The following is a 17485-nucleotide window of genomic DNA, read 5'->3' on the forward strand; positions in this document are numbered from 1 at the left end:
GGTCTTCTTGAGAACTTTTCTGATGTTGGCATGTCACTTTGGCCTTTCACATCTGTCCTGATCATGCCTACTTGATAGTGATATTATTTTTCCACATCTAGCTTCCTATTTTCAAGAACCTTCAAGGTTATTTCATCATCATAAACTTTTAAAGTTAGTGTACCGTGGTCTATGTCGAAATTGCATCGACTTATCTGCATGAATGGTCGACCAAGAATGATAGGTGTCTCTTCATCCTCACGTATGTCTATGATCACAAAATCAACAAGAAAACTAAATTTTCTCTATTGTCACTAGTACGTCTTCCGCTATCTCATATGCATTATTTATGGAGTGATCTATAAATTTCATATTTGTCCTTGTATCACTGACATTTCCAATACCAAGCCTTTGGTAGATTGATAATGGCATCAGACTCACACTGGCTCCAGAATCAATTAGTACCTTCTTGAAAGTTATGTCTTTCATAGTGCATGGGACTGTGATAGATCCAGGATCCTTTTGCTTGATTGGGATTCTCCTACTCGGCGATATATCACTACATTTTTCATTAACGGTTATCGATCCATCTCCTATTGGTCTCTTTCTAGAGATTACTTTTTTCATGAATTTTTGGTACATGGGCATTTTCTCAAGTGCTTCAAAGGAAGGCATATTGACCTCTAACTTTTTTAACACTGTGATGAATTTCTCAAAGTCTTTCTCTTTTGGATCCTTCTTTGTCACTCTCTGAGGGTAAGGTAGCTTAATCACTAATTTAGCCTCTTTTTTTCTCTTCAGTTGGCTTTATCACTTCAGATATACCTCTATGACATGTTCATCCTTTGTTACCCTCTCTTCTTCATCTTTAGAAACTTTTTAAATTCTTATCGTGACAACATTAACATTCTTATTATTTCTAGGATTTTGTACTGTTTCACTTGGGAGGGAACCTTGTGCTCGAGAACCTGCTATTTGTTGTGCTATCTGACCCATCTGAACTTCAAGATTTTTGATAGAAGCAGTAGTGTTCCTTTGACTGTTTCTTGTTTCTTCTTGAAATTGGGAATTTTGAGCTGCCATCTTTTCAATGGCAAGTTCCAAATCAGCCTTCTTGGGTGTTTGTTGCTGATATTGTTGTGTTGGTTCTGATATTGAATGTGACCCTGATTTTGAACATTCCCTTGTTGATCTTTCTAGGAAAATTTTGGATGATTCTTCCACCCTGGATTATAAGTGTTAGAATACAGGTTGTTCTGCTTCAGAAATTTTATCTCTTCCATTTATTGCACGGTTGCAACACAGTATACAATCAAATGAGGTCCGCCACAAATTTCACAACTAACATTTTAGACCGGCTGAATTTGAGCTACCTGTTGCATACCAATATTCATTGCTTTAAGTTTCTTTTCAACTTCTATAACAATTGTGTCTTCTATCCTTATTTTATTTGTTTCAAGCTTCAGATCAATAACTCTTTCAGATTTGCTTAAACATTTATCATATAACTTCAAATGCTCATTTGCAACTATTGCCTCAATGATCTTTTTAATACTTGTGGTTGTTGAGAAGTTTGATGAGCCATCAGCTGTTGTATCAATCAATTGTTTTATTTTTAATCGAAGACCATTGACAAACATCTGCATTTGCTTTGTCTGATGCAAGTTGTGTGTCAGGCAAGCAATAAGTAACCTCTTGAATCTCTTGTATGAATCGCCAAGTGATTCACATTCTTTTTGTTTGAAGTTCATGATGATGTATATTTTCCTGAGGAAAACTGAAGCTGGAAAATACTCATTCAGAAAAGTGGTTTCCATTTGTTCCCAGGTGTAATACTTCCAGCAAGTAATGAGAAGAACCATTCTTTTGTATCTTCAGATAGGATAAAAGGAAACATTCAGAGCTTTTTTGCCTCTTCAGTGTACCCCTCTATCTTTAGAGTGATGCTCATAGTCAGAAACCTTTGTAAATGCTTATTTGCATCTTCGTTGATTTTTCCCGAAAAAGGTCTCCTCTCAAGTTGATTAATAGTGTTGGGATGCAGCTGAAAGTTTGGCACATCCACTGGTTGGTTCATAATTGTTAGCCTACCACCCCGTGCATTTGTCATCCCATAGTCCCCTAATAATATTTCTGGTGGTGGTGAATTTTCACCCATCGCTTCGACCTATCTTTCTGACTCTGAATCTGAGCTTGAATGAATAGGGGGTTGCTCTTTGTCTGATTCCAGTCTTGCTAGTCTAGCTTGTCAAGCTTGTTTGAGTCTTGTACGTAAAGTTCTTTCGATTTCTGCGTTAAAAGGAAAATCAGCTGAGGCCTTACCTCGCATAAAAATATTAGAAACAGATTAATAGATAAAGATCAAAATAAATGAAATGATATAAATTAAATTTTAGTTGCAGAGAAAGAAAATTTTAACTAGACTAAATTGAACTCTATATTTTGGCAGTCCCCGGCAACGGCGCCAAAAACTTGATTTGTAAAATATCAAGTGTACTATTTTCCCTTTGTAGTAATAATGAGGAAAGTTCCTCGAATGTCGATCTCAAGGACTGCTTGTAAATATTGAGTTCTAATTGTTGTTCAATTAAACAAAAACTAATGTTAGGAATTTTTTATGTGAATATATAAAAATAATTGCAAATAAAATAAAGAGTGTAGGAAACGGTTTTTGATAGATATGAGTAACATGTTATCGTTTGTGATTTCTTCCTGTAATAACTCTGAGTCACTATTACAACAACAAATATCAATTAATTAATATAAGTTTTTAAGGGTGTTTTCTCCTAATGCCTCAGTGAGAAAACATTTAATCGTTCATCCCTAATCTCTATGTACATAGAAATTAACTGGTGAAATTAAGCATTATTATATCAAGAACAAATTGGCTTCTACAGGGTATCCCTAGTCCTAGGTAATATCTACTATAGAATAATCTCATGAAAGCATTACCAATTGCGATCTAACCTAATTGATAATCATATAACAATTTCAATTGTTCTGAAAGAGAAATCATTAAGAACATCACGAAAATAAATTAATTATGAAAAACAACACTGTTATTGCAAATATAAACTCAAAGTCATTACAGATTTAAATCAGGGACACCCCCTAGCATTGGGGGGTTTAACTACTCATAGTATTCAAGGAAATCAAAAGATAAAATGTAGGAATTACAATTATTTAGGTGAAATTTGATCTTCATTTGCTTCTGCTCATGAAAATCTCGTCTCCCCCAAAACCTTGTTTTCTCCAATTCTGAATCGTGTGATTTTTGCTTCCCCCCAAAGTCCATCTTCGTGTTGTCTGAAAAACTCCCTTAAATATAAAAGTCCTCCTCTTTCTTTCTATCTCCTTAAAAAGATCCACAATAGTCAATGAAATCAGGTCTTAAATGGACCAAAACGCCATTCACTTAAAATTAACAAAACAAAGGAAATATATGGTTTTTGCATGCATGCATGCTACGACTCGTAGCTGGTGCCACGGGTGGCCGTAGCAGGCCACTGTCATTGATGCTCTCGTCCAGGCCCCCTACTACGATCCGTAGCAGGCCACTGTCTTTGTGAAATTTGGACTTTGTTCCAGACCTTCCACTATGGCTCGTAGCAGGTGCTACGGGTGGCCGTAGTGGACCCTTGTTTTGGATGGATTTTTTCTTTGTTCAGACATCTCTATTACGGCCCGTAGGAGGTGCTACGGGTGGCCGTAGTAGGCCTACTGAAGCGTGGGAAAACTTCTCAGATTATTTGCGATTCTCTTTGGATTTTGCATCTGGTTGTACTTGAATATTTATTTGAACATGAACAACAATAATAACACACAACTCAAGCATAAAATGTGGAAAATGGAAACAAAGTGATGAAACTTAGTGAAAAGATTAAATGATATTAATGGTAAAAGAAGGTGTAAAAACCACTTAAACTGTATTAAAAACGCAACTAACTCACCTGCTTTCACCTGTTAACATGATTATAATTATATCACAAACGGTGACTGATCAATGGTTGATAGGCAAAGTGGTCACAAGTTCAAAGTACTCAAATCAGATGATGGAGGCGAATATGTCTCAAATGACTTTGGGATGTTTTGTGATCAAGAAGGGATTATACATGAGGTAGTAGCATCCTATACACCACAATAAAATTGTGTGTCAGAAAGAAAGTATCGATCAATCATGAATACGGTGAGAAACATGTTAAAGGGGAAGAACTTGCTAAAAGATCTATCGGGAGAAATGGTATCCATAACGACCTATTTGTTGAGTAGGTGCCCTACAAAGAAGCTGAAAAATGTAACTTCGGAGGAAGCATGGTCGAGTTTCAAGCCAAATCTGAACCATTTGAGAGTCTTTGGTTTCATTGCATACTGACATATTCCAGGTCAACTTAGAAAGAAGTTTGATGATAAGGGAGAGGTAATAATACTTGTTGGGTATCATTCTACCGATGTTTACAAATTGTTTGATGTTGTAAACAGGAGGATCACACTACTACAAAAAGTGCTTTAAACATCATACGCGAAATGCATTTTACCTCGGTTGTAGTACCAAGGTAACAAAGGGCGTCATGAAAAGTAATGACTTATCATCTCGGGTTTTTAAACACCGAGAGGTAAATAAATTTGCACATGGGTTCGAACCCGAGCATATGCATTTTTATTATTTACAAAACTAACGTCTCATACATCTCAGTTTACAATAAAACTGAGGGGTAAGATCGATTATTTTTTTAATTGAAATTCATTATATTGTTTACACATGATTTTTTATTTAAAAAAGTTGTTTACAAACTACAATGTTTACCCAAAATATTACATTGTTTATACAAAATATTAAAATAAAAATTAATTTATCCCTGAAAATCATATGTTGGATCTTTGACTCCTTGATATTTGGGAAAGATCAAATGTTTCACTTTGCAGTTATTTGTTTCTGATATTAAACAAAAAAAAGGTTAGTAAAATAAATGATTTTCTGCTCAAATGAATATTTAAAAACACAAATTTTGAACCCAATTAATTTTCTGCACTTGCAATCCACCATAGAGAACTCTTAATGATAAAAGTTAAAGTGGAGGATGTAGATAGTTTCATGACGTTCTTTATCAATTATAGATATCATAAGGTCTTTATAATGGAATGGACGATGACAATGTGTTTAAGGACGATGATCAATATCTAAAGTTATCACACTAAGTTGTCTCCTCGGTTTTGTTAAAAACCGAGCTGAACATGATTTTTTATTTATAAAAATTACATTGTTTACACAGAATAATGAAAAACAATAATACAAAAAAAAGGAAGAATTTTGGTGTAAGAATTTATGTGTTCCAAATATTGTACGCATCCAATTTTAGGAGTTGTTTATTCCAACCATTGAGTGCATCCAACTTCTAAAGGAATTATTTGTTTCAACATTGAAAAATATTTTTCTGCACTTGCAATCCATCATAGAGAACTTTTTCAAGCTTCTAAATACAACAACAACAACAACAACAACAAAAACATCAACACCATTTTGTGAGATGGATCCCAAAATAATGATGCGTTCGAGTTTGAAGCGATTACATATAAGTTAAGATTAGACTAAAATTTATTTAACAAGTGCTTTTATAATAAAATATGATTATCTTATCTATCAGTTATTAAGGAAACCCATGACATATGTCATTTAGTTTATAAAAAAATTTATAATAATAAAAAAAAAAGTTCCTGAATTGTTTTTCCCCTCATATTTTTTGAATAACCGAGATAATAAGTTGATTGCCCCATCGATTTTGTTAAAAACTGAGGTAATATGTGGTTTCTATTTCTAAAAAATTAAATCATGGCACATAATTCTGCTACTCTACTACCAATTGGAAAAGTTTTGTATCAACTTTTAGTGTCAAATCTCCGTCCAAGAGAGAAACAACTAGAAACACTTGGGATGCCAAGCTTCTCTTGTTATTCCTTACCAAGAACATCAGAGTTAATCTTCCCCTTACCATCTTTAACTTCTTAAAGGAAATGATAATCATCTCTAGAGAGAAAATGAATTTTCTCATACCATATGAAAGAGTTCTTTCTGAACTTTTTTCTCAGTTAGAGATAGTTAATAGTGATACTATTGAAGTTGAGTGAAGTCAGAATTTTGAATATATGGAATAATCATTTGTTATCATGTTTTTAATTAATGAAATATTTCCTTTCATATTGTTGTCTATTCGTTTGTATTGATAAAAAATGAGAATTACTAATTAACAAGAAAAAAAAATGAAAAAAAAATTAACTAAGAAAAAAAGGGAAGATTGGAAGGCGCAAAGTGAGAAATCATTGAAAAAACCTAAAATGCAATTATATGGATTCGAAGTGTATTCCTATATAGCTATATTCCCTCGATTTTCAAAAACACTGAGGTAATAAGTTTATTATCTTTTTATGGAGAAAATTTGATGCTCACTTATAGTTATATTACCTCGGGAAAAGGTTTTTTTTTTATAAAAAAAAATCAAACATGTCGCTCCCAAGACTTATACGCTCGATTTTTGGCATGTTCGAGGTGAAAGTTTTGTCATAAAAAGTGCTATTTGTCATAGTGTCGTAATTAGTCAGGATGTAGTAATCAATGAAATGAAGCAGATGCAACAGGGCGTAACTGGTTACCAGTAGACTATAACCGGTTACATGCAGGCTGCAATCGGTTACCAGAATGTTGTAACTGATTACTGGTTCGAAATTCCATATTATGAGGAAGGAGGAAGGATAGAACAACATGTCGTCGAAGCCCGAAATGAAGGAAATGTCAGAAGGTCAACAAGGAAAAGGGGGTTGCCTTAGAGATTCCAAGATTGTGAGTTGTTCTATGCAATGAGGTCAATGATGATGGTGATTTCGTCCACTTTGCACTTATGGATGAATATGAATCCATTAATACATAAGAGGCCTTAATTGATCCAAAATGGGTTTGTGCTATAAAAGAGGAGCTGAAATCCATTGAGAAAAATAGTACTTGGGAGTTAGTTGATCTACCAAAAGGGAAGAAGCCAATTGGTGTGAAAAAGGTGTTCAAAGTGAAGGCAAATCCCAAGGGTGAGAAAATCAAGCATAAGGCTCGATTGGTGGCTAAAGGATATTTGCAAAGAGAAGACATAAAATTTGAGGAAGTATTTGCACTGGTTGCTAGGATCAAAACTATTAGGCTTGTTGTTGGTATTGCAAATAACCACAATTGACCTATCTATCAAATGGATGTCAAATCCGTGTTTTTGAATGGACAACTTGAAGAGGAGGTATATGTAGGACAACCCCCTGTTTTTTTTTTGTGAAAGACCAAGAGCTGAAATTCTACAAGTTATGGAAAATGATATATGGTTTGAAGCAATCTCCAAGAGCGTAGAATAAAAGAATTGATGGTTTCCTAAAGGATACTGTCTTCAAGAAATGTGTATCGGAGCATGGAGTATATGTGAAGACGGATGTGAGTGAAGGGATAATCTTCCTTTGTCTATATGTGGATGATTTATTGATCACGGGCAGCAACAGTGAGTGCATTTCAAAGTTCAAGAATGAACTTATGGAAGAATTTGAGATGACAGACCTTGGTCTCATGACTTATTTTCTTGGCATTGAGTTCACTATTTGAGGGAACTTGTTAGTGGAGGAAGGTTACAATTGGGATATTGCAGAAGTGAGGACCAAATTACTGATTTGTTGACTAAGGGGGTCACAAATGATGTATTCAAGAGGTTGAAGATGAGCATGAATATGGTAGACTTGCAGCACTTGAATTAAGATGGTGTGTTGAAGTTTGAAGAGTAATTCAAGTGCTGTAACCGGTTACCACAAACGTGTAACCTTTTACAGCAGCGTCTGATATGCATTCCAGTAGCAGAAATTTCTGATTTTCGAAGGTGTAACCGATTACCACTGAAGTTGAACTAATTTATATTTTATTCAGTATCAGGTGTAACTGGTTACATGTTTTGCTGTAACTGGTTACATGCATGAGTTTTTGTATTTTCTGCTATTGTACTTGGTCATTTGAAGTCTCAATTGTTTTGCATCTCATATATAAGTATTTAGGGTGCCCTCTCACCCAAGTTAATGAAATCATAATCTCTCTCTCAAATTACTCCATCTTTGTTTCATCAATCTTGTGGTTGCTTGTTCCAAAAGGATTGATAATAATGGATAGGTCTAGATAGTGAAAAAAAATTAAAAATTAATTTTAATTTAAGGAGTTATTTATAGGCACTCAAAACATATCCGACCCCATGACATGGTAAAGATCTTATTTAAATATAAATTTTGCAATAATATTTGAGATTTTTTTTTATTTTATACTAGTAAATTTTTGTTTATAAATATTTTCAGATAACCTATATGTATGCATAAAAACAATTTGAATTGATTTTTTGAAAATAAAAATAAGTTAAGCGCTCTTTCCCAAACCAAAAGCATTTTATTCCTTGTGTTTTCTTACAGCTAACCCGCTCTCTCCCAAATCTGTGCTCTCGGATACCCAAAACTCTTGGCTCGTATTCTCGCCAAGAAAGATGGATACCTCAACTTCAAACTTCGACGCTCACATCACTCACAATATGCAGATAATCGATGTTGGCACTGCTTCTCTATCTGAATCCTTCCAATCCCTCAAGTCCAAATCGCAACAAACTTCTCAAAATCAAGGTTCTTATTCTCTACTTCTATTCGATTCACTCACATTGTTTAGGGTGTTTACTCTCTCGTTTTGTCTCTCAGTTCAACTACACGATGTTAAATGCAAACTGAAGGAAGTGGAGGATGAATTGGTTGAAGTACTTGCAGGTTACTTCAACTTTACTGTTTTTGTATTAGGGTTTTTTCGTTTTAGCTTTCATGTGTTTCAAATGATGGAAAATTTGTGTGCTTTTGTTTTTTGATGTGTAGAGAAGGCACGCAAAGTGGCGAAGAAAATGGCTTTGATGAATGCTATTGCATCTGCCAAGGCCAGAGTTGGAAACCTCAACACAAGTATTCAAGAGGTTCGTGCTAGGAAACAAGAGTATAGTGCGTTTCTATCTGAACAATCTCTTGGTAATTCACCTCTTTTTCTTCAAATGTGGGTGGATATTTCTAGCTATTTGATTATGTTATGTTAATCAGGACTCACACACATGCTTGGTGCTTATATACATTTGTAGAACTATTTAATTACTGAATGTGGATAGGTGTTGTTGTATGTGGAAAGGTGAAAGACTTAGTTATCTTTACCTAGCTGTCGTCATTACAATTGGAAAAGATTGTGGCTTGTGTTTTTTTCAGGTCTATATGTTTATTTGTTTACAGAGCATATATTTGATGACTGCTTGATCTATTAGAAATTGTGCACACAATATATGATAAAATACTGACATCTTGCATAAGCATTGAGATTACATATAATCTGTAATTTTCATGTCTAGATTGCTAACATTATTTATAATAGCTATAAATTGGTGTTTTTTATTTTTCCTGGAAGCAAAGAACCGTTAAGATAGGCATTATCATGCAAACTGTTAAATCATTTGTCAATATTTTAAGTTTATCTGTTATAAAATAAAGTTTGAAGATTTTAAGTTGACCTGTTATAAAATAAATTTTGAAGGATGTTTTCTAACAATGGGTTTCTACAGAACATGAATTGCTTTTTACAGTTGACCTGTAAAAACATTAATTGCTTTTTACAGAACATGAATTGGCACTATTTTTTTTTTGTCTTTTCCCTATTATATGTTCTATTCGATTTGTTCTACTTACTAAACTTTAAGTTGCTGCATTAGGAAAAATGTTATGTACTATTATAACTTATCCTCTCACCTTCCATCTCTTCTCTTTTCATTCATATTAAGCTTTGGCAGCATCTGAGAGGAAGCTAAATGAGAACATTGAGCATACAAATGAAACACGGGAAGCCATCTCTTGGTATAATAGAGTGCTTGGTTTTCATGTCAAAGGGGGACATGGTAATTCACAAATAAATTTTTTGCTTAAAGTTTCTTTTTGTTCTTTTTCATAATTGATATCCTTATTAGTTCTTTTCTTCAGGGGTAAAGTTCATGTTCAAGTATATAAATGTAAAGAATCCAAACGAAGAGTACACTTTTATCGTCTCCCATGATAAAAATACTTACACATGTAAGCATCAAACATATGTCATTTTATATGCAATTTTCATAGTTTGCGGATACACGTCTTGAAATCTAACGATTTCTTTTATCTTTCAGTGTTAAGTTGTGAACCTCCCCTCGATGGTATTGAAGAGTTGGTCGATGAATTAAACAAGACAAATGGTCTGTTTAAGTTTGTAAAAGCAATGCGGAAAAAATTTCAAGAAACCTTGGTGCAAGGTATGAATTATTCAATCATGGTTCTAGAATGGATAACCTAGTTTGCTTTTGGAAAATGGATAAATACGATGCTTATAATGAATGTAAGTTTCTTTAATTGCTATTAAACAGAGAGCTTAGTTCTAACAACAGTTGAACCTGGAGAATCTGCCTTTATCTCTTCATCTGCTCCTGCTCCTGATACATCCATTAGAAGTGATTATACAATCACAGAAAATGAGCATCAAGTGGAACTCTCTGATGGTAGTGCACAATTAAAGAAAAAAAACAATCGCAGAAGGAAAAGTTTAGCACTTTTATCTCCTGATTCTGCTTCATCTGTTCGCAAGTCTCCACGTTTGAAGGTATGGATTATCATATGTTGTATTTGTTAAATTTTATTTTCTGTTTTGATACCAAGGTAAAAGTTTAAAATCACTACTCTGGGATGTAGATATTTTTCAGTTGAAGTGCTGTCTATTGTACTTCGATAAGCATTCTGTTGTGAAGAGGGTATATTTTAGGAAGAGTGGAGAATAAATCGGCAAACGGGGCCGGGAAGTTAATAGCCAACTTAATAGGAGGTATCAGCTGTAGGTAGTTGAAGCAATAGATAGTGAATGTATATGAGAGGACAAAGAAGGAAACAGGGTTTTTAAAAAGTACAAATTGGGAGAGACAAGGGCTATGAAATTCCTTTGCTTGTATTCTTGATGGCAGCAACTAATTACCAAACCGCTTATTGCAATGCTGGAGGAGATAACTTCTAATGGTCTAAACAAACAAACCCGTTTTCCAAGCATCAAAGCTATAACTTTACTATCTGTCTTAGGAGTCCTAGGTTTGATCATGATTCATTACTTTTATTGGTTGAAACTGATGTTTCAAGAAGCTCTTGGGAGCTATGCTGCTGCAGTAGGGACCTCCACTCGCTTTTCTTAACTAACCAATGTCAGGGAGAGCACGACTAAAAACACTATGAAAAATGGCAAATGAGTATAGTGCAGTGCCAGTAGTCTGGCAGTGGTGTGTAAATGGGGAGGTGCTTTACCATCTAAAGTTATGCCCTTCTGAATTCTGCATTTATAGACGATGGATTAGAAGGAATTTAATGGCGAAAACTAAAAATGCTATAAGAACAGTAACAAGTGTGCAATCTACTCAACTGCACTTGCTTAGTTCCTTTTGGAGGTTTTAAATTAACTTGTTATTGGGTCCTGGCCTTCTGTGGTGCTTCAGGTTCACAGAGTCATTATTATGTGTTCTTCCATCATTTAATTGTAATTGTAGATACTGATGTCTCATATATATGTTGCAGGTTAGGAAATAAAATGCAAAGGATGTTTGTCACCTCATTTGATGATACGTGCTGAGTTCCCGGGGTGCTCTTGCGGGCGTAAGTAAATATTTAAGTTGCTAAGTGTTTGCTAACAAATTGACACATCCCAGGGACATCTATGCATTCTACTGGCTGTGTTATTTTGGGCTTTTACCTCCTCCCGTGTCCAAAAATTTTCCGGGGTTAATTATGTGTGATATACTAAGATGATTATATTGTTGTTAAGTGTATTGCTGCAGCTTTTTAAGTCTATACCGCATATATTACTACATTTCTTTTTGTCAAGAAAAGGGAGTATATGATAAGGAAGATAAGTTGTGTAAAAAAAAGTGATAAGGAAGATAAGTGGTCGCTGCAGCTTTTTAAGTCTATAGCATATATTACCGCGTTTCTTTTTGCCAAGAAAAGGGAGTATATGATAAGGAAGATAAGTTGTGTCAAACAAAAAGTGATAAGGAAGATAAGTTATCACATCGAAATTAAGTTATCACATCGAAATTAGGTTGACACTAGAAATGATTATATTGTTGTTAAGTGTATTGCTGCAGCTTTTTAAGTCTATACAACGTATATTATCGCATTTCTTTTTGTCAAGAAAAGGGAGTACTCCCTACCTCCGGCAAGCAAAAGTTTTAAAAAACTGTTGGTCTTAAATATAATTAAATGTTAATAAATTTAATTGTATTTGATGTTTTTATCTCAAAATTATCCATGTATTAATTACTTTATTGGTGGAAATTTAATTAAGGATATATTAATAATTGTGTTATATATTTTTTTTTTACGTGAAATCAAGAAAATTAAATGTACCTTATTAACATAAATGTCTTTTTTTACTTTTTAAATAAGACTGGAGTATTACACTATATGATAAGGAAGATAAGTTGTGTCAAAAAAATTGATAAGATAACTCGTGTCAATAAAAAGTGATAAGATAAATTGTCACGTCGAAATTAGGTTGACACTAAATTTATCACTTAGTCATACATTTCTAATATTTATTAAAACATAAAAATAAAAGTATAATTTTGGGAAGAAGGGCAAAATCCTTTTTTTTAGTGAATGTCAAAGATAACTTAAGATTATGTAACATGTCAGCATAATTGTTTCATTTTTTATACATGTGAAACATAATAAAAGGCATATATGTGAAGTCAACTAAAATTCTTTCATTTGTTTCTTAAACTTTAATGAACAATGTAATTGAAAGTTATATTGGCTAGTTGGGAGTAAATATCAAAAGTAGTAGCAAAAATATCTCTATATCTCTATAAGCAGGGCCCGGGCTACAAAGGATAGATACATCAATGTTACATTAAATTCAATAAGTTTTAAGAGGATGCTTGAAGACTTTCTTGATTCTGGGAGAATTAAAAAAACTCAATAAGCTTTAAGAGGATGTTAGAAGACTTTCTTGATTCTAGGAGAATTAAGAGCATGAATCTTAATCTTGAAATATATATATATATATATATATATATATATATATATATATATATATATAATATATATATATATATATATATATGAATTTGAAGTTTTTCAATAAAGGAGGAGACAACAAATTTTGTACTATTTTCAGTCAATAAAGATGAACACTTATCAATACTTAGTTTTGGAGAATTTTTTTAAAAGAGATAATTTATAAGAGAATAAACCTACATGAATTAAAATTGTATAAAATCAAATCTATATGTGGCGGAAGTCATTCAAATAGATATTTATAGGAAATTCATAACTGAGTTTATTTATATCTTCATTGAGATATTCCTCTGTTTCACAATGAATGAATTATTTGATTATTTCACATAGATAAAAAAAATAGAAGAGAAAATGATATTTTTACTAAAATGTTCATGTTAACTATTGAAAATGATAGAAGTGATATTAATTAGAGGGTAAAATTGAAATAGTGTATTGAAAATTGAAATAAATCATTCATTTTAGAACACTATTTTATTCCAAATGAGTCACTTCTTATGAGACGGAGAGAGTATGATTACCGAAACTCTTTTGTAAAGTCTTCCGGTATATAAAAAAAAGTTTAAAAAAAATTTTAAAAATGAGTATCGGAACTCTTTTGCAAAGTCTTCTAATACATAAAAATTGACTACCGAAACTTTTTTGTAAAGTCTTCAAATACACAAAAATTAACTACCGAAACTCTTTTGTAAAATGTTCCGATACACAAAAAAAATATTTAAAAAGTATTTAAAAAATGACTACAAAAACTCGTTTGAGTAGCCTTCCCGTACTCAAAAATTGACTATAAAAATTATTTTTTTAAATTATAAAAATTATTTTTAATTAATATAATTGTATAAATATATTTTTTTATTATTAAATGTATCTAATATTATTTTTAATTATAATTAAATAACATATTAAATATTATTTAGTTAGAACAACAAGTGTCATCGACACATCATTCCCATGGCATCTAAGGTGAGGGAGAAGTTAAGTCCCTCACTTGTGTAATATATATACTATTGGATGTGTTAAACATCATTCAACAAAATTTTACCTCATACCCCTACATTTATCTATATACCCTTGCATTTCATAAAAATATCAATTTTATTCTTATATATTTTAAACTAATTTATTATTTTATTTTTATTTTTAAAAAAAAATTGTGTATCGAAAGATTTTACAAAAGAGTTCCGGTAGTCATTTTTCAAACATTTTTTTAATATTTTTTTTTGTATACCGGAAGACTTTGTAAAAGAGTTCCCGTAGTCAATTTTTGTGTACCGGACGACTTTGCAAAAGAGTTCCGGTAGTCATTTTTCAAATATTTTTTAAAATATTTTTTTTTACAGGAAGAATTTACAAAAGAGTTCCGGTATACAAAAAAAAATGTTTGAAAAATGACTACCGGTATACAAAAAAAAATTAAAAAAAATACTTGATAACTGAGTACCTGAACTCTTTTGCAAAGTCTTCCGATACACAAAAATTGACTACCAGAACTTTTTTCCAAAGTCTTCCGGTACACAAAAAAAATATTAAAAAAATGTTTGAAAAATGACTACCGGAACTCTTTTGCAAAGTCTTCCGATACAAACAAATTGACTTTCGGACCTCTTTTGTAAAGTTTTCCGGTAAAAAAAAAATATTTAAAAAAATGTTTGAAAAATGACTACCGAAACTCTTTTGCAAAGTCTTTCGGTACACACAAAAAAAGTTAAAAAATACTATTGAAACTCTTTTGCAAATTCTTCCAATACGTAAAATAAAATTTAAAAAATATTTAAAAATAAAATAATAAATTAGTTAAAAATATATAAGAGTAAAATTGGTACTTTTTATAAAATGTAGGACTCTATGGATAAATGTAGGGGTATAAAGTAAATTTTTGAAAAAAGTGTAATGCTCGATACTTTTCACCATTAAATCATGCTCTAATTTATTCTTTTTCTCATAACCTTACCTTTGGTGATAAAGAATTTTTTTCACAAGCTCCTTGCTTATGTTCTTGTTTACCCATTTGTTTTCTGTAATGAACACTTGCAAACAAAACGTTAAAATTTAAACTCATTCAAGTCTATGATAATTTTCAGCCGATTATCCAAAATCAAGTGATAACATTGTAATTTCAACTTATTCAAACCTTAAACAACAAAATAATTATAATGCTTTTTTAATAATCGTCTTTCTGTGATTGTTTCACTTTCTATTGAATAAAAACAATTCCTAAAAATAATATTCTAAAAAAAAAATTATTTTAATTTCAAATATATTAAATACGTATATTTTAAAAAAAGAATTGCTATTTTAAAACTTTAAAAAGTTAAAGAAAATAAGAAATTAATTCTAAAATAAGTAACAAAAAGTAAAAATAATAATAATAATAATAAAGAATTAAAAGTGCATTTAAAATCCAAAAAAAATTATTTGAGAGTAAAAAGATCTGAACGAACTCACGTGCTAGTTCTTTCCTCCTATAACTGAATGAACTCACGTGCTAGTTCTTTCCGTTCTATTCCCACAGAAACTCCCCAAAATAGGCCATTTTCTCTTTTTCCATTCATCTCTTTCCTCAACCATACTCATAAATCACCAAGACTCGTTTATTTGACTGCTCAAACTCGTTCTCTCCCTAACCTCTTCTCTCAGAAACCCTAAACTCGTTCCTTCGCTCATTCATTCACTCGTTCTCGCTCCATAAACATCTCTCAATCTTGCTCGTCGTATCTCTCCGATCGCCGCCGTGCATCACTCTCTGATCTGCGCACTAACATTTCTGTACAGTAACAAATTTCCCAACCCTAATTTTTATATTCTTAATTTCTCATATCACACATTGTTATACGATTTTCTGTGTGGATTAATTCTGCTTCTGCTTGTGTGATTTTTTTTTTGCTTGTTCTTTCGATTCTTCTTTTCTTTTTTTATCATGCAAAACAATTGAAAAATAAAGATTGAATTCTATGATTGAGGATTGTTTATGATATTAAGGTGTGTTCATGAAATTCTTTACTCAACTTTCTATTTAATCTATATGTGAAAACCTAAAATGCTCTTCTTTAGAAAAGTGTAATGTCGCCATTTATTTTGTTACAAAGAATGTTTAGATAAATTGAAATTCGAACTTGAATATCATCCAAGATGAAATAATCTATGTGATGTGTATTATGAATATGTTTAAGTTTCTAATGTTGCAGGAATTTAATTTGAGGGTGGATTGTGAAATGGAAGTTTAGAATTTGTTCATTTGAAGCTATGTCTTTAATTCTAAACACTTGATGAAATTATTTTTTTAAATTTGAAGGTTTAGCTTTCGAGATTAACTTGGGATTCACTTTTGTCCCAAAAAAAGTCTTGAGATTCTCTTGAAATTAGATTAGAAGATGGTTAATTGAAAAAGGATTTCAAAAGTACTTCTGGTTTAAAATCTGCCTGGTACTTATGGATCCAGAAGTTCTTTAACAGAGTTGGTCATCAACCGTCAGAAACAATTAGAAATTTCGATAGTTTTTGTTTTTTTGATATTTTGTCTGTGTTGATTCTGTATGAGCTCCCTTTACGTTGAAATATAAGACTAGATATTGTTCTTTGTAATTTGTTTTGGAATTGATCATTTATGGTGTTCATACTATAGGGTGATGGTTTTTAGTGTTCTTCAGCCTTAATTTCACAGGACTTATCTATGTAGGAAAAATACTACAGATTGAAATTGAAAATGTGTTCTGTTCCGTGTTTGGAACATATAATTACGTCTAATTATTTTTATTTTTTCAATTTATTACTGGTGTCAAAGAGTCAGGGTCATTGTCATGTATTTTAATTTCTTTGTTTGTGCTTCACAGGTATCTACTTTACAAGAATCTCAACTCTCTTTAACATAAATAAACAAGCTCAATGGACAGTATGGTTGATTCTCTAAGTAGTGCCTATGAAGATTTTGTTGCTGCAGCAACAACTTTTCTTGAAGCCAAAGAAACATCCGGTGCCCTTAAAAACGCAGCAACAGAGACAGCCCTTCAAAACTTTAAGCAAAAGTGGGAATTGTTTAAAGTAGCATGTGATCAAGCTGAGGAGTATGTGTTTTCTGTGAAGAAAAAGAGAAGATCAGAGTGTTTTCTGCATAGTCAGACGAGGGTAAATTGAGGTTAGTCGGGCTATGAAAATTTGCTAACTGATTTTGTATGTGTACAATGGAGGCATATGAAACACAGTAATATGTGAGAATCATCTTGATTGAGTGATGGATAGGTATACTTTTTTTTAACGTGCCAAGGTCTATGCCCTGGTGCTCTATTGATGCTCAGCACACTCTTAGCTAATATACATGTTCCTTTTAATCCATCAAAATTTCATTTACATTTCTCTATTT

General features: G+C 32.2%; 1 protein-coding gene and 1 long non-coding RNA gene across 3 annotated transcripts; both read left to right on the plus strand.

The window, feature by feature from the left end:
* The first annotated feature begins 8401 nt into the window (after positions 1-8401).
* Positions 8402-11884, plus strand: LOC127074613 (kinetochore protein SPC25 homolog). 2 transcript variants are annotated; one of them, XM_051015944.1, is made up of 8 exons: positions 8402-8649; positions 8722-8787; positions 8890-9036; positions 9840-9944; positions 10027-10116; positions 10206-10328; positions 10440-10672; positions 11626-11884. In XM_051015944.1, exons 1-8 carry the CDS (start codon positions 8517-8519, stop codon positions 11635-11637), a joined length of 909 nt encoding a protein of 302 aa, XP_050871901.1. In that variant the 5' UTR covers positions 8402-8516; the 3' UTR covers positions 11638-11884. The 2 variants fall into 2 exon arrangements, with proteins under 2 accessions (XP_050871901.1, XP_050871900.1); XM_051015943.1 differs by having other exon boundaries at positions 8405-8649; positions 9831-9944.
* Positions 11885-15567: 3683 nt separating this feature from the next.
* LOC127074614 (uncharacterized) lies at positions 15568-17472 on the plus strand. Its single transcript, XR_007786071.1, has 2 exons — positions 15568-15894; positions 16959-17472. It is a non-coding gene; the product is annotated as an uncharacterized LOC127074614 (long non-coding RNA).
* Positions 17473-17485: the final 13 nt, after the last annotated feature.

The sequence above is a fragment of the Lathyrus oleraceus genome, chromosome 4 (assembly GCF_024323335.1).
Source record: "Lathyrus oleraceus cultivar Zhongwan6 chromosome 4, CAAS_Psat_ZW6_1.0, whole genome shotgun sequence".
NCBI lineage: Eukaryota > Viridiplantae > Streptophyta > Magnoliopsida > Fabales > Fabaceae > Lathyrus > Lathyrus oleraceus.

Excerpts from the sequence above, each read along its gene's own strand:
- LOC127074613 (XM_051015943.1), top strand. The coding sequence starts at position 8,517 with ATGGATACCTCAACTTCAAACTTCGACGCTCACATCACTCACAATATG. Across the intron at positions 8,650-8,721 it reads ACAAACTTCTCAAAATCAAG|TTCAACTACACGATGTTAAA; the intron begins GTTCTTATTCTC and ends TTTGTCTCTCAG. Across the intron at positions 9,945-10,026 it reads TCATGTCAAAGGGGGACATG|GGGTAAAGTTCATGTTCAAG; the intron begins GTAATTCACAAA and ends TCTTTTCTTCAG.